We start from the raw sequence: 24,263 nt of genomic DNA on the forward strand, positions 1-24,263 counted from the left end.
CATTCCCTATCACCAAACAACAGAATCAATGGTGGACCCAGCCATACTCAACGTTCCACAGTTCGGCCTGTTACCACAGTACCCACCCAACAGATTGGAAGATATTCTGAAAAGGAACCAACTACATTTATACCCATCAAACAAGAGTCTGGTGGAACTACAATAGCAGAGGCAGAGACAATGCACCAAAAGTCAATTACTTACACCAATAAAGAAGACTGGCTAATGTCAACAAAATTTCTCCCCACTGTAGTTACCTTAGTAAAGCCATCAATTGACTCTGATGATGCTGTCCAAGCCCAAACGTCTAATACCTTTCTGACAACTGTGTCCACCACTCATATAAAGCCTACTGTTGGCTTACTGCTTCAGGCCACAACCTCCACTGCTACACTGCCCAAGAAACCATTCACATCAGTACATTCCCCGGTGGTTGCTCATAGGATGAACACTAGTGGGGCTGATCTAAGAGGTGGGTGAATTGTGCACATGTTTCCATTCCTGTATGAAGTGTTATCAGTATTTCTTATTCTTCCTTGTTTTTCCTTGTTTATCAGCTACGCAAGGCAGTACCACTGCAACAGGACATCAATCAAAAGAAAGTCCATCAACGACACCATCATTTAAAGGAACCACTACCCTATTCTACACAAACATGACCGATCTTCAGCTGAGGACACTACCACAAAGAGAAACCCCAGCCAACATGACTACACCGCACCTGAAAAGCACAACACAGCTAACAAGCACAACGATGATAACCAATCAGAAGTCAGAAGGAGCTGCATCTCAAGGAGCAGGCTCTACCACACGCAGCCAGCAAACAGCGGGGATCAAACCTTCAAAAAGCACAACAAAACAGCAAAGCACAGCAGGTAGGAGTCAGTTGAAAATGGCACTCGTGGGATTTGTAGTTCTTGGTTGTGTTAGAAAACAATGGCTGCATTGATGACGAACAAGTCACTGGCATCTAGTGGAATTATTTATGCAGCTGGCTTCTTACGGGAAAACTTTGGACAAAGCTCCAAGGTATGAAGGAACAGACTGACAGGGAGGGAGAGAGAGAGAGAGAGAGAGTGAGAGAGAAACAATAGATGAAGAGAGGTGGATGGAAACTGTACGTGTTTGCAGAAAAGAGACATGACAGACCCAAGGGGAAAATATGCACAGGAGCAGATGAAAGAGAGGGATGAAGGAGTCAAAAACAGCTAGAAGAGAAAAGAGCAGTAAAGGATGAAGAGAGCAAGGACAAACACTCCTCAAGGTTTACTGTTAGATATTATTACAAAAAAAATGGATGGTTTGTAAATGGAAATAGAGAGGAGAAACGGGGAGTGAGCCAAGGGGGTTCAGAGAGTGATGAGAACCAGATGGATAGAGAACTGGGTGCAAGGAAGGGAGGAGACAAGTGTAACAGAGTGGTGCAGAATCTGAATGCCAGGAAGATAATTTACTTCAAGTGTGTCAGAGCCTGTTGCTTGCACTGTGAATTCTCACAGTATTTCAAAACACCTCCACAGAACAGAAAATTGTGAATGATGCAGGTGAGCCGTGGGGGTTAAAGTGAGTGAAGTCGCGAGAGAGTGTGTAAGAGTGTGTTTTGTGTGAATGCTTCCAGCTATGAAACTTGATCAGCACATCTGGGCGTTCTACTGTTTAGGAGCGGGCGTGATTTACAGGAAGTACATGTTACTGGAAGTTTATTTGTGTCTGTTTTACCATTGGCTTATTTGAAGGGTTGGTGTAGGAGTATGTACAAACATTAGTTCTAGATATTAACGAGTGTGTGAGTGTTTTGTTATGTGTGTTTTCTGGATAACCCGAAAGCACATTAAGGTTCTGTGGGAATAGACTCTGTTTCCATTCATCTTCGCCAAAGCTCTTCTTTGTCATCCACCATCTACTTTCCGATCTTGTGTGTATGAGTGTGTACCCCTCAGGCACTGTGAGAGGCAGTGTCCCAAAAACCTTAGGAAAACCCATTTTAATTCCAATATGTTTCAAAATCACATTTTGGTACAAAATGAAGACATCTACTGTCAAAGTTTTGTGTGAATCTGATTTTGAGTCTTGTATTATAAATCTCATACAAACTTTTTTTTAAGAGAAACTGAAAAGCCATAATATTCTGTGTCCCTGTGTTCATGATACCTTTTTTGTTTTCCTAAACCATTCCTAAATTCCATTGAATGTTACACAAAGATGATTCCAATGAAAGGTAGCTTGAAAAAAAAAATCCCTGTAAGTCCTTCGGCTCTACTAAATGTTTAGGTTATGAAAAGATGTTTCCAGTTAAAGATCATGTGGAAAAATTCCAGGCTGTTTCCTGGTTATGCTGTTCCCATGTGCTCAATATGCAAACTTCCTGTTCAGGTAAACCGTAAAGGGTATAAAACCCTTCGGGCTGTCATACACACACCAGTTTCAAACTCTGACCTCCTGTTGGGGAATAACACTATAGTGGTATGTTACCTAACCACTGACATCTGAATCTCCTAATGGAGAGCATATGGATTAAGGAGTTGAAGAGGTATTGCATAGGATCTTCCAATAAAACCTGACAATATATAAATAAAAATAATAATCAGTAGTAGCTAAAATAAAATGATACATGCCTGTAAGAAGTAAAAACTCAATAATATTTGAGGAAAATCCTTTCTTTTCTCAAGTAATCAAGGTGATAGGTGGACACTACTAGCATAATAACAACCCATATGGCCAAGAGTGTGGTGCTAATCACCAAGCCTTGTTTGTCTATGCTAGCTTTTCAGGCTTCACTTAAAGTTTAGCCTATAGCTATATTCTTTAACTTTGACACTAGCATTAGACAAGTAAACTCTAATATGGGTTTAAAATGAAATAGAGTGTACAAAAAAAGTATTTTCTTTACCCTCTTTACCCTCTGTAACATACTCTATATGATTCTTTTCCCACTTGTTCTACGTCTTTTATATAAACTTTGCTAAATCGCTACAACATTCTACTAGGTATAGCTAACCTGCCCTGATTATTAGAAATGCTAACAGGTACAATTTTCCTTTTTTATACATGTGTGTAATGTAAGTGTTTTGTAAAATATTAGGATTTAGTAAGGAAAGTTGCAGCTGTTTAAACTGGAGCAGTAACTAGGTTGTGTAAGTTTGTCTAAAACACCCCCCCCGCCCTTCCCCTCCAAACCTCCTGAATAGGCTATGGGAGGTTGTTTCCGTATCACTCCGTATCAATGAAGGCAGTTTGAAAATTAAGTCAATAGGTTTGACATCAGAATTCTGTGTCCAATATTGAATACTATATGGCTATGTACTACCCTCTAGTGGCTTGAGTTAGCATAGCATGTTTCCCAGATTAAATAAAAAAAAAAAATCGTAACTACACTGTCTGGCCAAAAAAAAGGTCGCTGTTTGGATTTAAATACGCAAATACTTAAGGGCCTATGATCAGATTGTTATTGCAGTGATTAATATGTTTTAGCTGGCAACAATTATTTTAACTTTAACTGATGCAGTGTGTAGATTCTCATTTCTTAAACAACTATGTCGGAAGACGTATCCCCTGGTCATGGAAAACGGGCAAATGATTGGCCTGCATCAAGCAAAGAAAACAACTAAGGAGATTGCTGAAATCCCTGGAATTGGGTTAAGAAATGTCCAACGCATTATTAAAACCTGGAAGAAATGTAGTTGGAAAAATGAATGTTCAAAATCTTGAATGATCGTGATTGGAGATCTTTAAAACGCTTGGTGAAGAAGTCACATTGTAAAAAAATCAACAGTAGAACTCACGGTTATGTTTAATAGTGAAAGTAAGAGCATTTCCACACGCACAATGCGACAAGGGACTAAACAGCTGTGTGAGGCTAAGCAGATAAAAACGACTTCAATTTGCTAGGGAGCATAAAGATTGGACTGTGGAGCAATGGAAAAAGATCATGTGGTCTGATGAGTCCAGATTTACCCTGTTCCAAAGTGATGGGTGCACCAGGGTAAGAAGGGAAACACATGAAGCGATGAACCCATCATGCATAGTGCCTACTGTGCAAGCCTCTGGAGGCAGTGTTATGATCTGGGGCTCAGAAACATTATGCAGCAATAAAACGAAATCAGCTGAGTACCTGAATGTACTGAATAACCAGGTTATCCCATCAATGGATTTTTTTTCCCTGAGAGCACAAGCATATTCCAGAATGACAATGGCAAATATTCATCGGGTTGAAATTGTGAGAGTGGTTCAGGGAGCATGAGGAATCATTTTAACACATGAATTGGCCACTACAGAGTCCTGACCTGAACCCCATTGAAAGTCTTTGGGATGTTTCTTGAGAAGACTTTACAATGGTTCGATTTTCTCGTCCTCAATACAAGATCTCGGCCAAAAATTAATGCAACTCTGGATGGAAATAAATGTTGTCACGTTGCACAAGGTTGTCAAAACAATGCCACGATGAATGCGTGCTGTAATCAAAGCCAAAGATGATGCAACAAAATTTAAGTGTGTGACTTTTTTTTTTGGGCCAGGCAGTGTTCAATACAAGTAATTAAAAAAACTTCTAAAAAAACTCAAATCCCTTACTTCTTCCACCCTCATATACTTGAATTAATGACTGAAATTTAACCAGCTATCCAGTGTCAATATTAGATAGATAGATAGATAGATAGATAGATAGATAGATAGTTTACTTGTCCTCAAAGAGGAAATTTGTGTCCACCGTGGGTGCATAGAAAAAAAACCCATAAACATAGCAACACCATACATATTAACCATCAAAAACAATCACAGACATAGAGGGAAGAAGGGGACAAAAAGAAAACATCAGGATCATACAACAAATGCTAGAGCATAAGATGGCATCACAATGGCTGAAAGTGTTGAAACACTAGTAGTGTTTAAACACACACCTGTGTGTTTAACGCTTGTATAGCCATAGGAACAAAGCTCCTACCATAGCTGGTCTTGATAAAGTTTGGTTTGGATCATTTAAAATTTGATGTGCCTTCCGGAGCGTATAAGAAATAACACAGTCTGATAAATTAGGGATGGGAATACCAATCATTTTTCTCACTAAATTAGTTATCTTTAAGAGTTTGTTCTTAACTGTTAGCATATGGAAGAAACAAATGGCACCATACATAAGAACCAGCTCAATAATACTTCTGTACAGAATAATAATAAGAAGACTAGTCTGAACAGACAGATGTTTAAGTTTATAACTGTCAGTCTATGTTTACACTATTATACCAAGAACCCTGCCTATTGATATCAAAGCATTTTTATTTAGCAATTGCTGGGTTGCAGGACATATCCCTCTAAAGCAGTTGATTATTGAAAAAGGGGAAAAAAAAAGCCCAGATAAATCTTACCAAAAATAAATGACCATGTATTTTTGATCCATATGATTGGTTGACTGCATTTTGGTGGATTCTGGATTCTACGGGATACTTTTGAGTACCAATACACATTCTCTATCACCTAGAAATTGCTATTTAGGTGTATGTGCATAAAAATAAAAGCATTAAATATTGAAACATTCGTGAATAATTTTCTGACTTTCAATCAAAGTTCATTACTTTTAACTGATGAGATGTCGCACTTTATTTTGCTATAGCATATTGTATATCCTTCAGTCCATCATCGTCACATTTTATTGTCTCTGTTTTCACAGATACAGCTACTTCTGAAAGTACAACTCGTGGACGTGGACGTTTGCTACCGGTGGACAGTGATGAGAGACATGTAGATAAAGAGCATTCTCTATCTCGGGGGAATATCCCGTCAGTTAAACCAGGACATACCCCTCCTGCAAATTCCTGTGCCACTGGTTTGGGCCTCTGCTCTTCTCCTGAAGCCCCAAACACCCTCAGTGAAATTGCCACCTCAAACCGGACCTTGTTGGTGTGGGCTGACCTGAGCCGTACGTTGTCGTTTGCCTGGGAGCTGCATGTTTTTGGCTCTGCTGCCCTCTTCCTGCTTCTCACTGCTGGGTCTGCTTTGGGTTTAGCCCTGGCTCCCAGCATGCACTGCCCTCACCGTGGGGCTCTAGCACTCACTAATGGCCTCCTGCTCCTCACAGGTGCAGTCCGAGCCATTTACTTCCTGGTTGATCCCTATGGTTCTCGTCTGCTCTTGCCATTATCAGTCATCACAGCCCTGTACACATTACCCTTGCCTCTGTTAATATGGGCGCATTCTGCAATGGTGGTGCTGGTGCTAAAAGGGGCTGAGGTGGTTTTGCTGCCTCCACCTCTTCAGCACCCACCTCTTCTGGCTGTGATGGCCATTCTCCAATGTACTTTACTGCTAGCTGCTGACCTTCTGTCACCTGCACTGTCACCTGCTGTACCTGTTGTCCTTCAGAGCCTTACCTTGACTGCTGGGTTGGTACTGTGTGTGGGTTACATATTCCTGGTTCTGCCACGGCTCTCCAATGTCCAGGTAGGCCATACCAGAGATAAAGGGCTTGGTAGATCGAAGATGAGGGTACTGGTACGTGTGCTAGCAGGGTGTGCTCTTCTCGGGGCACTGTGCTGTCTGTTGCATGCTTATACCTGCTTTTGGCTGTATGGACTGCTAGGGGACAGGCGCCACTTCCGCTGGGCTTGGTGGCTGGTTCAGTTCTGGGCACGACTGCTTGAACTTACATGGGCCTTCTGTCTGTTGGTGCTAAGCTCCTGGGTTTTCTGGAGACCTAGAGGGGGTCAGACAGGGAGACCTTCAGGACAGGGAGTGGGTGCCGCAGGTGACCTCAACTCATCCTGCTCATCCTCCAGTTCTTCAGATACACACACTTGCTGGGCAAAGATTGTGCAGAGCCTGAAGGGGAGGCCTTGTAGGAAATCTGACAGCAATGGGGTGGGAGGGGCCAATGGTGGTGGGGTAGCAGGGGAGCTGCCTAATAACTGGGCAGGGCAGGAACGCTCAGGTGTAGACATCAGCAAGAGCCTTATAAGAAACCGAGACCCACCCAAAGAAAGTAACCGTGGACGCAACCAGAGAAGCATTGAGGGGTCATCTGGGTCATTGCTAAGGTTGCAGGCACTCAGTCAACCACGCCAGTGCTCACTGAGCAGCAGTCTGGACCAGGAAAAAGAATCAGCCATCTCACTTTACGACTTTGACTTGCGTCCTCCAACCCCAATTGACCTGACCCGCAGTATTGACGAGGCATTGCACCGGGAGCATCTGTTCAGGGGTGGCAGTCTATTCCATCCTCTGGGTCCCCCATCACCACCTCCATCTCCTGAGACTTGGATGCGCAGGAATAGCGATCCTCAAATTATGCTCTCAGAGAGCAGTGATGAGCATACTATGCTGACTGAATCCTCTGCTGGCTTAAACCGCTCCATCCCCAGCACTGTCCCAAGCCGGCAGGTAACAGCTCCTCCTACACCCACCCATCAAGGCCCACGCTGGACCTCTCAAGCTCCTGTGCCTTCTTCCATTTCCTGCCCCATCTCCCTGCACCCCTCCCCTAGTATGGGCCGAGCCCTGAGTCCCAGCACAGACGATACCAGACCATTCCTCACCCCTGACCTAGATAAGGTAGGGTCAGACAACGGAGGGGAGAGGAGCTACTTGAGAGTCAGTCGCCACGATGACTCAGCGAGTGTTACCAGTGACATAATTGATCTTTGAACTGACTTAATTGGTCAAAGACCAGTGACCTAGGTAACAACCACCTGACATTACCTGAAACATGGACTAACTATAGTCTGGTGTGACCTATAATAATAAAAAATAAATGTCAGCTTGGAGTTAAATTTAGAACACATTAAGTTTGCATGCAGTATGGATTATTTTTATGAGTCACCTATTTTATTCTGGGAATGTTTGTTCATACCATTTGTTTTGCTCGCATATTTAAGGTTGAGGAGCAAAGTGAAAGAACAAAGTGTGTTCAGAAAAACTAACATTTCCTGAGATTCATCATAGCCAGTTTATGGATATGTATTATTTTTTATTATTTATAAATAGGCTGAGAGTATTAATTCAACATGTCCGAAACAGTTTCAAATCATTCGTTTGCAAATATTAGCTGATGGTTGTTGTAAATTTTAGGATGAGAAACCTTTTTTTTTTTTTAGCTTGGTTTGGACTTTATTTGTAACTGAGTGAAGTTCAGAGACTCAAGGTACATCTTCACAGTGACTGAGAGACTTAATCCATGTTATGAGATTAGAAATTGTGTCTGTATAACATTTTTTTATACAGGGCGAACGCTAAAGTGATAATATGACACATGATTGTCATAATATCACTTAATAATGACACTTTTTCAGACATTTTGTGGAGAGTTATTTTACTAGGATTGTTTAGGAAAGTTTTTTTTTTTTTTTTCCAATTTGTTTGGACTTTTTCCATAACTGACTGATATGGTGTATCCAGGCACTTATGTCTTTTATATGAATATAAGTGTGAGAGATTTGTGCTGCGTCATGACATTAGAGGTCATACCTATAATGAAGAAAAAAAATCACTGACTGGGGTAAAGTGTTATTATAATACATAGAAATAATACATAGAACATAATAAAAACTAGCTTGACCATTTGATTCATTGTAATAGCAGACATTCCAGTCTTAATACAAGACTCATGCAACAGTTCAACTTAATTAGCATTTCAAGTTAATTATAATTGTAAATAATATTTTTCAAACAAATAACATATAATTAATCATTACTTCTTGTCTTGTGTTTTTGAAGGACCCCACAGTTGCATTTATTGCAAATGGCATTACTGCATTTGGTTGTTATTTTTTCTGCACAAAGTACAATTCAGCATTAAAGAATATAGAAAAAATGTGCCAAATCCACATATAGAAATATAAGAAATCTGCTTTTAATCGTTATAATAAGAAAAAACAGGGCATGTAGAAGCTCTAGAACCTCAATTACAGTTGTTACAGTTGGATTTTGAAACTAAAGTTTATAATAAACATTAAGTAGAGAAGAATGTAAGAGGAATACTTTGTTTTATACTATTTCTGTCTATTTTAAAACCTTATATTTGACAGGTTCAAGATGACTTTGAAGGGCAAAAATTATTTCAGACATGCACAACAACCAAAACATACAGTATGCAAAAAAAAAAAAGGATTTTTACAAAAATTAACCTAATTTCTGCACCACCATTTCACCCGTATCTTCACTACTATTGAATGACTTCCGAAGACTCAAAGCAGAAGCTTCACTCCATTAAAGTTCCACAGTCATTCTCCATACCACTATTATGTAATGGTGTGAGCTGAACTAGCAAAACATATTTTAGAATTCAATCAGCTTGTGAAATTTATGCCATTTCGAGGAATGTACTCTCATATATAGTGATATATATATATATATATATATATATATATATATAGAGAGAGAGAGAGAGAGAGAGAGAGAGAGAGAGAGAGAGAGTGATATGCTCAAGTACAATGTGGGAAAAACTGGCAACCCATATACATTGACCAGTTTTCACTTATTTACAAATTATATGTAGTTGCTTTTGATATCATTATCATTCCTCAGAAGAGCAAAATGGTTCATCACCTTTCACACATTATGATGTAAACTAGTCTTTCAATTTTTACTGCAAAAGAAACAACTAAAAGTGAACAGGCTAATATTCAGGCAATGGCTACAGTCGGTACAAACATGTTGCTATCTCTTCTAGGAAAGTTATTTATAGTATCATTCCATGTAAAATTTGATTTCCAATCAAGCAGTGCATGTCAAGAAATCTGAGGTTATGTGTAACATAAAAGTAAATGTAAATACTGCTATTTTTGTGTTTTGTAAATAAGAATATGCCATGTTCAGAATAACATGAAATATATTTATTGTGAATGACAATCCTGCATAGTGCAAGTGTATTTCCAGGCACAATACAAGGACTGGCATTAAAGAGACTCTTATTTTTTTAAGAATCCTAGTGATATTGAACTTAAACATTGTTTGTTTGAAAAAAAAAAACAAAAAAAAAAAACAGGGGATATAATACAAATATAATGCCGCTACATAAAGAGGGTAGGTATATATATATATATATATATATATATATATATATATATATATATATATACATACATACATACATACATACATGTGTGTATATCTGTGTGTGTGTGTGTGTGTGTATATGTATATATATATATATATATATATATATATATATATATATATATATATATATATATATATATGATACCATCTTGCACTTAAACTTTTTTCCCTGTATTAAAGTATCTTCCCTAACAATGTTAGCATTTCTCCTATTCTCTTGAGTAGAATGCTGGGAGGATCACAACTGTGAAAATATAATGACCAGTTTGAGTTTCCACATTCTGGTCAATATGTGATTGTGTAACTGAATGTACCTGCTCAATTAAATGTCTTATTTGTGCTGTCATATGATCCAATGAAGTGCCATAATGATGTCTTGAACTCCCCCATCCCACTCATATTGGGTTGGCTTTTAGTCTCTTATTGATGGCATTGTAGTTGTTATTTGTATTTTATGAATTCGTATTTTATGAACGTGTCCTAGTGCCGTATACATGTATTTTGTGTCAGCATGCTTACAAAGCAAATGTGAGTCCCATCATTTTCTTTTCAAACTGAAACATGTTCTCTTTTATTCCCCATGGCTATGTATTTTTGGGCTGATGCCTCAGTATGGTTTTGATTAAAACTGATGAGAAAATTTTTAATGTCTTTTTTTAATTATTTGTTATTTTTAACAAGACAAGACAGTTTTAATTTCACAGCTGACTGTTTTCCTTTTCTTGCTTTTCTTAACAAACCACCTCCCTGTAACGTTTTCTTTATTTTCTTCTGGTAGTGTTGATCAGACTGCTTATTTTGGGACAAATTGAAGTGATCCTTCCAGTCCCAGGCATTATATAAAATGTGTTGAGATACAGTCAATGAAACGAATGAATCGCTTAATGTGTCTATTTGTAAACTTACCTGTACACAGGAATCGAGAGATACTGAAGTTTAGTGTTGGATCAGCTGTGAGGTTTGTCATAGGATTTGCCTTCATGACATCAAACTTAATGTATCCTCTTATTTCCTTTCTTTCTCTTTCTGATGTGGACAAACCAAGAAAGGAGCAAATCCTGTGTCCAGTATTCTGAAGCACCATATTTCTGTTCATAATGGCCATGACTCAACAAGAGTTTAAGTGTTTAATTGGCCGTTCGATAGACCAATCACAATGTCAACCTTTGATTTGTTGTACTGACCAGTCACAGTGGTGTCCAGAAAGATGCATGCAGTATCACCAGGCTGCATCTTCAATAAACCATAATCATGGTTCATAATATTGCATTGTCTATAGAACTTCCATTTAAGTGATAGTAGTAACACAGATCATGAGTGTAATTGACATGTTAGATTTGTAACCTGTAACTCATGCGGTTATATTTGTGAATAAAAATGAAACAACCATAATTCACATGTCCTAAACAGGTATTGGTTTTATAATTACATATACTGCAGGTTAAGGGGGGAAATTTATTATAATATATCGTAGCCACTGGTGCCAGTGGATGAAATACATTTGAACAACACAGGTAATTCACGGAACACTGTGTACAGGCACTTTAGTTGATTTGTGCACTTAGTGAATAAAATCCTAATGGATGTTATAAACAAATCCTTTTTGTTTTTGGGCTTTAAGGTTTAGGTTGCCCCATTACTAATTTGTGTGTGTGTGACTGAATGTTAATTTAATTCTGTTTAAATATCTAATTTGGGAATAGTTGGGATAATTGGTTAATGAAAAGCATGCTTTTAAAATTTGAAAGCGTGCTGATAAAGAATACTGAGCTTTTTAAAGTCAGTTTCAGAATATAACAAATTTTATATTCCATAATGTTTTTATTTTTAGTTTCAAGATGCAATATGCAATATTCCATAATAAATATTACCATAGTCTTACATAATCATACATTTTGTGCTGATCTATTCAGCATATTAAAGGAGAAATTGAGAAAGGAGTTCAGTTGAGAACAAACCAAATGAAAATAACCTAAACTGCCTTAAAAACAAATTGATACTTCTTCAAGCACACTCAGGATTGGTGAAGTGCATGAAATGAAGGTGGGCGAAGAAGGAAGTGAAATACAGTTTCTCTATCAGCTTTCTAAATTATTCCCTCTACCTATCAACCCTGCAATTCATGTGATAAGTAACATTAACAAAGTAACTTAAAACTTGTATTAACTGATATTCTTACTTCATAAACCCAATAATCTATAATATACAAGGGCAGTGGTAGTTCATTGTTTAAGACAATAGACTAGCAATTGGAAAATTGTACTTTCAGCACTGCCACTGCTGGGCCTTTGAACAAGGCCCTTAACCCTCAACTGCTCAGTTATATAAACAAGATAAATGCAAGTTGCTCTGGATAAGGGCATCTGCCCCATGCCATAAATATAAATGTAATTCTACAGTATATAAGTATAGGCACCTGCATTATTTAACCAATGCTCATCAACCATCAATGAGTAAAATGAATCTGACAATGACCAATGTGAACAATATATTGCTAAACATATTTATGGCTGTTAACTGGCAAAATTGAAAAACCAATAGCAAAATTCAGAGGCTCAATAGCACAATCTAGACCAGAGTTCAGTAAGTTACCTAATTTAGGAACATGCTCTAGGCTAATTTAATTTTAAGTAAACATTCAGGTATATTTCATTAACATTTTAAAAAATGTTAATTAATTGGATAAATTACTTTGTTAACATTTACTTATGGGTTATTGATGCTGAAGTTTATGCATTGTTAATGTTAATTAATCTAGTAAATAATGTGCATTCATATTAGTTAGGGGAACTGTACTGTAGACCAGCTTTTCAGAAGGTCCTAATACAGCATTATTATAAGTGCATTCAGGAAAACTTATGAATTTCTGTTATTCTGAGGAAGAGGGACTGATTTCAGTGAAATTAATTCTGAAAATAGTTTGTTGTGCTCAAAAACCACCATGTCTGCAATTTAATGTAGTTAAATAAGCACAAAATTTACTATAAATATTGATATTTTCATTATTGAAACCAGAGGTATTTTATAGTAGGCCTGGGTCAGTTTCAGTTTCCAGCCAAGTGCTAGATGTAAAGCCTTAAATCATAATGACTAAGTCTAAAACTGAAGATAATTAAAATAATTGATCAGAAACAATATACAATGTTGAACGTAATACAATGTTGAATGTAAGCCTTTTGGAACAGAATGGAAGAAATTTGTCTTGTCACGTTCTGTCACAACAGAGAGGCAGAGATGGAAGCAAATGCAGTTAAGCAGTTTTAATATATAAAGTCCAGCAAACTAATCCAATAAGTGAGGCAAGTTCAGAGTCAAGGCAGGCAAAAGAGTCACGCGATCAGCAAGCAGAATATCAGAGAAACCAAAACACAAAAACCAGGGAACAAACAAAGTCAAAAAACCAGAATAACAATACAGGGGAGGGGAGATGGCTTGGTAATGACAGAACACAAAGGAAAGGAAACCGAGCAATTACTTTGCAGGGATGCAATGACATAATGAGGCTTATATAGGTACACAGTATATGAGTGTGAAATTGAGAACAGGTGCAGACAGTCATGTGATGTGGTCACATGAGGTGCACTGACTGACAGGAAATGTAGTCTCTATTCCCCTTTCCGGTATTTCTATGACAGAGTCCCCCCTTTAACGTGCTGCTCCTGAAGCGCAAAATAAGTTTCGGTGGGGGTCCTGGACACACAGACCAGATGTTGCGAAGAATTTTCAAGTTCACTCGACTGTCATCCCTCACAGGGCCAGGAAGACATATTCCCCAGGGTACAGCTGCAGGGTGGTCTTTTCCATACTGTAGGGAGATGACACGATATCCCCAGTCTGACTTGGGTGTAGAGCAACAGCTACCACGCAACCAGCAGGGGATCAAGGTGGAGCCCGTGGGTCTCAGGCTGGAGCTCTGGAGATGAAGTCAAGAATGTAGCAGAGCCAAGTGGTGCCTGAAAAAGAGAGGGGTTTATCAAGCCAGATTTAAAAACTAATACTTAAAAACTGTTGTTGGTTTTTTAGCAATGAACAATTGAACCATATATGCAAGTTACCTGCTTTGGGGTAAGTGGCAACAACAATGTCGTCTGGTTTAGCTTTGAAGTTCTGGACATGAAAACATGTGTCATAGACACACCATGGAAGTCAAAGAGCTTTGGATGCGACATATCCATCTGGAAGAGAAATCGCTGGAACATAGATATTTGTAGAGGGCTTGTACTAACTTGCTCAGGAATATACTGGTGCTGTGTATTACCAATGTTTTGTCCCCATATATGTCTATCCTTTATGTTTTAAGTATCTATTAAAATGGTCTTGATGTTGCACATTCACTGACTGTTGTATTTGTTTAGATTCCAGAGCTACAGTAAGTCAGAAATGAACACCACACTCAAGCCAACATTCCTTTAATGTTTGCAGCTAAACTGCAGAGATATTTTATAAGAGCAGCAACCGATCTGGCTTATGAATAGCAAATCCAAAAATTCAACAGGCAGGTTTATGTATATGACTCAACATGCTATCAAATATATAAATAGTATGACTCACTCTATGTATGCGACAACCTAATAATATCCCCTTGAAATTAGCATTAAACAGCACTAAACAATATCACAAATATGAATTTTCACAGTGATCCAGTACTGAATTCCTAAAAACATGTATAACTGAAGTATGCATGTGTACTTTACATGCTCAGATATACCAAATAAACAAATATTTAAACAGTTTGACTCACTCTCAGAGCAAAGTTTACTTAGTCTCCACCCTCTCTCTCTTACTACTTTTACTGATTATATGACTGGGTCAGTGTGTTAGATGTTTTAATTAAATTTTTTTTTACATAATTTCAAATCAAAACAAAACAGGCTTTTCATACTTTTTCACACTATAATCCTGCATTCTTTTCTCCGAATCAGAATAAGATCAGTCCTTAGTCACATCATGAATGATCAAACAAACTAACCAACAAAGACACACATAAATTATACTATGTAATGAAACATTTGAAAACTTTTTTTTTTTTTTTAATCTTTTGAGCATGCATTAACTATATTCTTCTTAAAGGAGTTGTCAAACTACGAGATATTATTACGATTTAAAAGACTACTTTATTTGTGTGTTTTGTCTCCACTGACTAATTTATGCATTTTTCAATAATGCATGGCCCTTTCGCACACCCTTTGAGATTGCGTCGCTCTTTTTATTTGTCACTGGAATTCTGTGTACAAGACTCTAAATTGTTGGTTATGAAAATGTCACATGCTGGAATGAAAGAGCCAAAGCCCAAAGTTTATTTGTCACTCAAATTCTGTGTACAAGACTCTAAATTATTGGTTATGAAAATGTCACATGCTGGAATGAGAGTGCTAAAGCCCAAAGTTAGTCAATTTATTACATAATCATGGCTCGGTCATTACCAGCTCTGGAACTTTGGACCTGGGTCTTATTGCCTCTTTCAGATAAACCCCTCTTTTTTCATTGTCTTCTACAGCAATATCAATTTTTTGTGTTGGTGCATTAAAATAAAGCTTCCATTGAATTTACAAGCATGTACCTGTGTGACAAATGGCATTAAATATCTAATTTGAATTTATAAACTCAAATTATGTCAAATTGCTTGGAGAAAATTCACAGTTTAATAATGCCTAAATGTCTTCTTATCTGATAATGTTTATTTAATTAAAGAGCTACAGAAATGTTCTGTAGACATTCAAAGAGTGAGAAAATCTAGGAAGCAGTGTTGCTTTGTACAAATCAGTATCCTAGAAAAATGAATTGTTCAAAAATATTATTCCTGTAAATTACAATTCTGAGGTCTCATGATGTCCAAAATCTGTGTGCGGAACTGTAAAGTTGAGTTGTAGTGTTTGTCAAACTGATCATTCTGAGCTAACATTTCCTGGAGAAAATACAAAGCATATTATCAACGGTAATAATAATAATAATAATAATAATAATAATAATAATAATAACAATAATTGTAGGTCATATCCCTCACCTCAACAATACTTATGCATAAATAAGTGATTGTTTTATGCAATGTCACAGTTTTATACAAGAGTAGCCTGTTTACATTAACATACTGATTGATTTGATTGATAACCCTGATTGATTTGTTGAATACATGGAGAAAGATGGTTAGAGGTCGATTTAATACCACTGCCTATTACCGAATCATTTCAACGACATTTTCCTGATTTTCTCCAGAAACCACCCTAAATCTCTGTGCGGAACTGTAAAGTTGTGTTCTTCATTTTCTGCTTGTAGTGTTCATCAAACTGCTCATTCTGAGCCACAGTGAAGTGATTCTTCCAGTCACCGACTTTACCTGAAAATGTGTTGAGATCAGTGTTGGGTAAGTTACTCAAAAAAAGTAATCCACTACAGATGACTACTTTAGAATTTGATTACATTACTGATTACTGCATGTAAAACATAATCATGGCTTATATACATTATTCCTCACATTGACTGTGTGAGCTAGCGTTTGGCAGAATTAAGAGCTGTCAGCCAGTAAGACACGAGTATTTCCACGTATTTTCCTGTAAACCCTGTCTGATTGGTCTTACCTCCATTCGCTGAAGAAATAAAATCACAACACCGCTGTCTTCATTTAATGATGTTTAGTTACGTAGGACAGACCGCTCCAAATATGTAATGCGTTACAATACTGTGTTATCAGAAAAAGTAATTCAAATACAGTAATGTGTTACAAAGTATACCCAACTCTGGCTGAGGTAATGAAGGCAAAGGCACAAGCACTAATCAGTTGACTCATCTTTTTTGCAAACTTACCTTTACGCAGGAATTGAGAGACACTGAAGTCTAGTGTTTGATCATCAGTGAGATTAGTCATAGGATTCGCCTTCATGACATCAAACTGAACACATTCTATGATTTTCTTCCTCTCTTCTTCAGATGTGGATAAACCAAGAAAGGAGCAAAGGTTTTTGAGCTCACGGCCAGTATCCTGAAAAACCAGTACAGTAAAAGATGCTAATAATTATTGCTAACAACATACAGTCCATTCCAAAGTGGAATTGGAACAGCAAGGGTTAGGGTTAGGGTTAGATTCATTTGAGATCTAAAGATGAATATGAGAAGAGAGTTTAGAATTTCAACTTTTATTTCCTGGTATTTATATGTAGATGTGTGACATAGGACATTGTACATTTTGTATCAGAACACCCAACGTGTAGGCGAGCAGAAATATTGGAACGCTTGACTGACAGGTGTTTCTTGTTACCCAGGTGCGTCTTCATAGATTGATTGTTTAAACAATAAATAGTTCTGAACATCTACTCTTGGTTTTAGCCTTCAGTTTCACCTGTGAAGACCACACTTGTTAAAAAGGATAAGCCAACATGAAGATCAGAGAGCTGTCTATAGGAGAAAAGCAAGCCATTTTGAAGCTGTGAAAAGAGGGAAAATGAGTCAGAGGCATTGCACAAACATTGGGCATAACCAATACAACAATTTGGAATGTCCTGAAAAAGAAAGAAACCACTAGTGTATTGAGCAACAGACACTGAATGGGTCGGCCAAGGAAAACAACAACAGCTGATGACATAAACATTGTGATTGCTGTGAAGAAAAACCCAAAAACAACAGTCAGTGACATCGCCAACAACCTCCACAAGGCAGGGGTGAAGGTGTCACAATACATCGTTTGAAGACTTCAAGAGCAGAAATATAGAGGCCATACCACAAGATGCAAAAAACTTATCAGTGGCAAGAATTGGGAAGCCAGATTGGAATTCACAAAGAAATACAGAGATGAGCTGCAAAAGTTCTGGAACCAAGATTAATCTCTACCAAAGTGATGGAAAGGCCAAAGTGTGGAGAAAGAAAGGATCTGCCCATGATCCAAAACACACAAGCTCATCTGTTAATCATGGTGGAGGTAGTGTCATAGCTTGGGCTTGCATGGCTGCTTCTGGAACAGGTTCAGTAATATTGATTGATGATGTATCTCATGATGGTAGCACCAGAATGAATTCAGAAGTTTACAGGAACATTTTGTCTGCCAATTTATAGAGAAATTCATCCAAATCTGGACTTTATCATGCAACAAGACAATGATCCAAAACATACTGCCAACTCAACAAAGAACTTTATCAGGGGGAAAATTGGAAGGTTTTAGACTGACCAAGTCAATCATCAGACACTAACATTTCACATCCTGAAGAGGAGACTGAAGGAAGAAACCCCCTAAAACAAACAACTGAAAGAAGCGCCGGTAAAAGCCTGGAAAGCCAGCACAAAAGAAGGAACCAACAATTTGGTGATGTCAATGAGTCACAGGCTTGGTGCAGTTATTGCAAGCAAGGGATATGCAACCAAATATTAAGTATTGTTTAATTTAATTTACCTCTGTTCCTATACTTTTGTTTTAAACTTATAAAAAATTAGTATAACCCACAATGTGGTTGAATTCTCTATCCTGATTTATTTATTATATTATGCATACATTATCATTTCACCTTATGAAATCTAATAATAAATTAAGTTAAAAAACAAACAAACATTATTTAACAAAGAAAACAATCCTTTTCATGGTGGTAGCTGCAACTCCTTTTCACATCGAACTTTATTATAGCACTCAATTGTTGATTATTTACCTATAATAGCAAATCCCATTGTGTTTTATTGCTTTCTTATAAGATGCAAAGTTAAATTAACAGGCACATAACAGGCAGTGGACAAAATAACAGCAACTTTAATTGACTTTTATTCCTATACTTTTGCTCACCTAAATATTGTCATGTTGCCACCTTGCTCATTGTTTTTCCAGTCTTCGCTTGTTTTTGGTTTGTTTTGTTATTAAAGAATTTCTGCAATTGCATCCCACTCCCTGGATTCCATGATATGTTTGCTGTTTTTGTTGCATATTTTTCTCCTTTGCATTACTTCTGCACATTGTTTTATTTGGCACTGCTGAAAATCAAGTGGCTGGTTTCCTCTTATGTATTAAAATTTGCACTCAGGGTCTCACCTCCACCAGATCCTCATAGAACATGTAGTGGATTTTGGAGTACGTCTGTTTCTTTTCCCACCATCCACACACATGGTCATACCAGGAGCCGAACACCACTGTCCATACAATATAGAGATTATTAGTACACTGTGATGGAGTAGGGTTTTATTGACCATACACAGTACCTTTTCTCTCAATGCAGCAATTTTCAAAACTGTACATAGTTCTGTTTGCATGTAGCTATAAAATGCCCAAATTGTATAACCGAACTTAATTTAGAAAATTAATTTGTTACTATTCTTTAAACACACACACACACACACACACACACACACACACACACACACACACACACACACACACATGTCACATTCACTTATTCACTCACTCTTTCCATCTTTGAATCTTTGTAAGAAACTGTTCCAGTCTCCTGGCTCGGGTTGTATTTTCTCCATGCGGTCAAAGTGGAAATAGGAAACAACATTGTCCTTAGCATTGCGAGCGACATAAACTATCTGCAAACAGAAATAACAGAGCTTCTGTCACTAGTAAAAAATATTTTGCAAAAATTCATATATATATATATATATATATATATATATATATATATATATATATATATATATATATATGCACTGAACCATTAAATTTAGATACACGAGGGGTTTAAATATCAAACATAATCAAGGGTGAACACAAAACAGCTGAGACTAATGATGACCAATGACAATACAGGGGCAGAGACAGGACATAAACCATAAGAAAACACACATGTCTGAAGTAAACAAAGTCAATGTCACTGACAAACCCAGAAGTGCATGCTCACCCTTTGAGCTCGCGCTTCGGGTTTCAGAGCACACCGCGTGCTCCAGCGCTTTGCGCAAGGCGAAATCCTGACAGGGAGGAAACCCCCGCAACAGGGAGAGAACATGCAAACTCCATACACACAGGGCCATGGTGGGAATCGAACCCCCAACCCAAATTTTATTTAATTTATGATATAATTTAGGATATTTTATAGGCCTATTTGGACAATGCTAAAGGATGCCTTGAAACCACATATCTGCTGATAGTTGTCACATATGGTGAGGGATCTTTAATGGTATGGGCAGGTATCTTCTGGAATTCATTAGATCCACTGATTGCTTTGCATGGCTGTGTAACAGCCAATATTTTTGAGATAATTTTACAGAACCGGATGCACCTTATGACGCAATCACTCTTTATTAGTGTTCCCATATTCCAGGATGATAAAAGTATTTTTGATGAAAAGGGTTTTTTGATGAACACCAGGATAAATTCAAGAACCTTCCAATCACCAAATTAATACATTATTGAATCTTTATGGGAAGTTCAGGAGCACAGCTTTTTAAACAATATATATCTACCTTATTAATACCTCAAACAATGGGAATTATTTCTTCTTAAAGCATGATTCAATATCCATTCTCAAACCGTTCAGGACCTCTCTGACAGCATTGCAAGAAGGATTAAAGCTCTTTTGGAGCCAAAGGGTGGCCCTATTCCTTACTTAGGTCCATGATATTAGTATATTGTTACAGTACATATTAACGTTATTTTGTCCACCCATGTATTACTAAGAACAGTTCACAATTCTGTTAAAGAGTACCCTGCAGTTCTGCTCCCAGAAGGACTTGGGTAGAAATTGAACAGGCAGATGAGTTTTGATGATGCGAGGAGAGGTAGGCAGTGTATCTGCCATGTCTGTTCCTGTGGGAGTTAAAACAAAAACCATACAGAAGTGTGAAAAAGATTTAGGCACCCTATTTTTTTTAAAAGTACAAACGTTATTATAGATTTTTATTTTATGACTTCTACATTATTGAGTCAGTACAAAAACCTTTCGATTCCCAAGCATTAGTTTTCCAACACATAATAAAATTTTACAGGAAAATGTTTGTATGTCAGTAAAGAAAGCAGCATATTAAGTGGTAAGAGACACTTTTCAGACAAAAAACATAGTGATGGCTGCTGGATTTTGCAGAAACATTTAATTTCATTATTTTTGAAGGCATCTTTGCTGTACGACTTTTGACTTGTAGGCATTTGCCTAAGACTTTTGCACGGTACGGTATTTTTTCCAGAAAAAAAGACCCCAGTAAGCTTTTTGTCTATGATGACTATTTCAAAAAAGACTACTTTTTTGCTTTGTAGGTAATGATTTATTTAGGAAATAAACTCATGTATATTATACTGTTGAAGTTTCAATTCTGAAGGTTGATTAATTGTCCATAACAGCAGCTCTGACAATTGTACCAAAGGTAATTTTGGTGCAATTAACTTGATGGTTGCAACAGGTCTCAAAAAAGTTGGGACAGGGGCAACAAAAGGCTGGAAAAGAAAGTGTTACTAAAAAGAAAAAGATGGAGAAACATTTTGCAACTAATTAGGTTAATTGGCTACAGTTCAGTAGCATGATATGGTATAAGAAGGGTATCTTAGAGAGGCAGGGTCTCTCAGTGGTAAAGATGAGATGAAATCTGGATGGAAGCATATGTTGCTCTAAAACCTGTTTATACCTTTCAGCATTGATGGTGCCTTTCCAGATGTGCAAGCTGCCCATTCCATAGGCACTAATGCACCCCCATACCATCAGAGAAGCAGGCTTTTGAACTGAGAGCTGATAAAAAGCAGGATGGTCCCTGTCCTGTTTAGTCCTCTTTAGTTTAGAGGACGTGGTGTCGATGGTTTCCAAAAAGAATTTAAAATTTAGATCCGTCTGACCGCGGAACAGTTTTTCACTTTGCCTCAGTCCATTTTATATGAGCTTTGGCCCAGAGAACACGGCTGCAGTTCTGGATCATGTTCACATATGGCTTCTTCTTTGCAGGACAGAGCATTTGTGGACGGCACGGCGAACTGTGTTCACAGACAATGGGTTCTGGAGGTGTTTCTGAGCCCATGCAGTGATTTCCATTACAGAATCATGCCTGTTTTTAATGCAGTGCTGCCTGAGGGCCCGAAGATAACGGGCATGCAATATTGATTTTCACCCTTGTCCCTTGCACAGAGAGATTTCTCCTGATTCTCAGAATCATTTGGTGATATTATGAACTTTAGATGATGAGATATTCATAGTCTGCGCAATTTTATGTTGTGGAACATTATTCTGAAATTGTTCCACAAATTGTAGACGCAGTTTTTCGCAGATTGCTGAACCTCTGCCAATCTTTACTTCTGAAAGACTCTGTCTCTCTAAGATACTCTTTTTTATACCCAATCACATTACTGACCTGTTGCCAATTAACCTCCAGCTGTTTCTTTTTTGTAACACTTACTTTTCCAGCTTTTTGTTGCCCCATCCCAACTTTTTGGAGATGTGTTGCGGCAATCAAATTCAAAATCACCTTCTTTTTTTTTCCTTAAAAAAATGTTGTACCTTAAAATATTGCATTTCCTCAGTTTAAACATTTGATATGTTTTCTATGTCCTATTTTGAATAACATATGGGTTTATGAGATTTGCAAATCATTGCATTCTGTTATTATTTACATTTTACACAGCCTCCCAACTTTTGTGGAATTGGGGTTGTAAATGGAATTGTAAATACATAATTGTTAATATAGTTAAGCTTTCAATACCGAGAAATTTGTTCAAGTTTATGAAAGGAATCCCCAGTGTCAGTGCTTTGTAACAGTTAATAAACATTTTCACCACAGGAAAGTCCTCAAGAGTTTTCTAACCCTAACCCTAACTTTTTGCACCTACTGGTTTCTTGGTAATATGATGAGCCATGTTATTTGTCTTATTAACTTGAAGAGAGAGAAAAAAAATAATTTGTTTGACGGATGTTCGACAACATTAAAATGTAACCATAAATAATTACAAATATGATGCGTCATTCATTAATACAGTGGGCATAAAATATCTACACACCCCTGTTAAAATGGCAGGATAAATCAAACCAAGATCAATCATGTCAGAAATATTTCCACTTTTAATGTGATATAGCAATCAACAAAATTCAAATGAAAAAAAACCGAAATGTTTTGGGGGGAAAAAAAGAAAAAACTTAAATAACCTGGTTCCTGCATCCTTGCAAAAATGCTTGAGTTCTATAAAATCGCAAGGGGATCTCCAGTGCACAGCCCTCTTCAAGTTATTCCACAGATTTTTATAGGATTTAGATCTGGGGTCCAACTGGGCCATTCCAAAACGATCTTCCTCATTGAATTCATTTTTTATTTGGATTTGTGTGTTGGGTTGTTATCGTGCTGTAAGGTGAATTTTTTTGTTCATCTTCAGCTGTATAACAGAGCCCTGCAGGTTTTGCACCAATCTAGATTGGTATTTGGGGCTGTTGTCAGAAATTTGGGATAAAATAAGATATAAAGTATATAAACTAATGGATAAAATATAGATAATTAATATTCAAGAGTCAAGTGAAATCTTAAAACCTAAAAACAGTTGGCTTTTGGCACTAGACAGTGTGGTGGTTGCGTACCAGAGCATACCAGCTCAAGTATGAGGAAGTTCCGACAGTTGACATTTGGTGGTTGCATAGGAAGATCTGATAGGTGGACTGTTGAAGAGGGAAGTACCCAGGCGCAGGTGAAAAGTTCACACATGCACAGAGGAAATTTAGGTTAAGAATACAACAGTTTGTTGTCTCATACAGGAACTGACCAGTACTTACCAGATATTTAATGTTAAGATAATAAGTTTTATTAGTGTGATAAGTTTTCTTCTTGTCCTTTTGTCAGTTTTGGAGGGGCTTCCTGTTTTTTGTAATGTCACCGTGCTGCCCCATTTTTTTCACTTGGATGGCCTTCACTGTGTTCCATGGTACATCAAATGTTTTGGAAATTCCTTTGTATTTTTTTCCCCTTTTTCTAATCGGTAGCTTTTGATTCCCTACACTGTAAGTCAGATGAAAGCAAGATGTCAACAAAATCCTACAGAAACAGCTGATCTTTATTTGGGGTTAATCAGAATCACTTAGTTGATGACAGGTGTATGATCATTTTTTTCCTCCCCAATTTGCTCCCTATTTTAGTCTTGGCCAATTCCCAGCCACCAGTTAGCTCTACCCTATCATATGGCAGATACCAATCAGGGAGGGTGAAGGCTATCACGTACCTCTTCTGAGATACAGCAAAATACATAATTTCGAACTGCTGCTCATGCTGCATCACAGGGCAGTGTAACTCACTCAGAGGAAAGTGCTATCTGCCCCCTTCCACATGCATGAACTCACTTGGCTAGTGTCACTGTGAAA

The 24,263-nt window shown here is 37.5% G+C and overlaps 2 protein-coding genes across 4 annotated transcripts in view; one reads left to right on the forward strand and one right to left on the reverse strand.

Moving 5' to 3' along the window:
- LOC108265468 (proline-rich transmembrane protein 3) overlaps nt 1–9,905 on the forward strand; it is a 10,313-nt gene extending 408 nt beyond the window's left edge. The window contains exons 1-3 of the mRNA XM_017467814.3: nt 1–472; nt 558–875; nt 5,660–9,905. The exon at nt 1–472 is cut by the window's left edge and continues 408 nt beyond it. Of these exons, the coding sequence (XP_017323303.1) occupies nt 1–472; nt 558–875; nt 5,660–7,629 (2,760 nt within the window). The 3' untranslated portion in view covers nt 7,630–9,905. The remainder of the gene's footprint in view (nt 473–557; nt 876–5,659) is intronic.
- A 3,381-nt stretch (nt 9,906–13,286) lies between these two features.
- LOC108265469 (cytosolic sulfotransferase 2) overlaps nt 13,287–24,263 on the reverse strand; it is a 278,533-nt gene continuing 267,556 nt past the window's right edge. For all 3 annotated transcript variants that reach the window (XM_017467818.3, XM_053680165.1, XM_017467817.3), the window contains 6 exons: nt 20,655–20,755; nt 19,413–19,539; nt 19,043–19,140; nt 16,843–17,017; nt 14,097–16,375; nt 13,287–13,994 (listed from right to left, as the gene is read on the reverse strand). In XM_017467818.3, coding sequence (XP_017323307.1) covers nt 16,263–16,375; nt 16,843–17,017; nt 19,043–19,140; nt 19,413–19,539; nt 20,655–20,755 — 614 coding nt within the window. In that variant the 3' untranslated portion in view covers nt 13,287–13,994; nt 14,097–16,262. The remainder of the gene's footprint in view (nt 13,995–14,096; nt 16,376–16,842; nt 17,018–19,042; nt 19,141–19,412; nt 19,540–20,654; nt 20,756–24,263) is intronic.

The sequence above is a fragment of the Ictalurus punctatus genome, chromosome 5 (assembly GCF_001660625.3).
Source record: "Ictalurus punctatus breed USDA103 chromosome 5, Coco_2.0, whole genome shotgun sequence".
NCBI classification, from domain to species: Eukaryota; Metazoa; Chordata; class Actinopteri; order Siluriformes; family Ictaluridae; genus Ictalurus; species Ictalurus punctatus.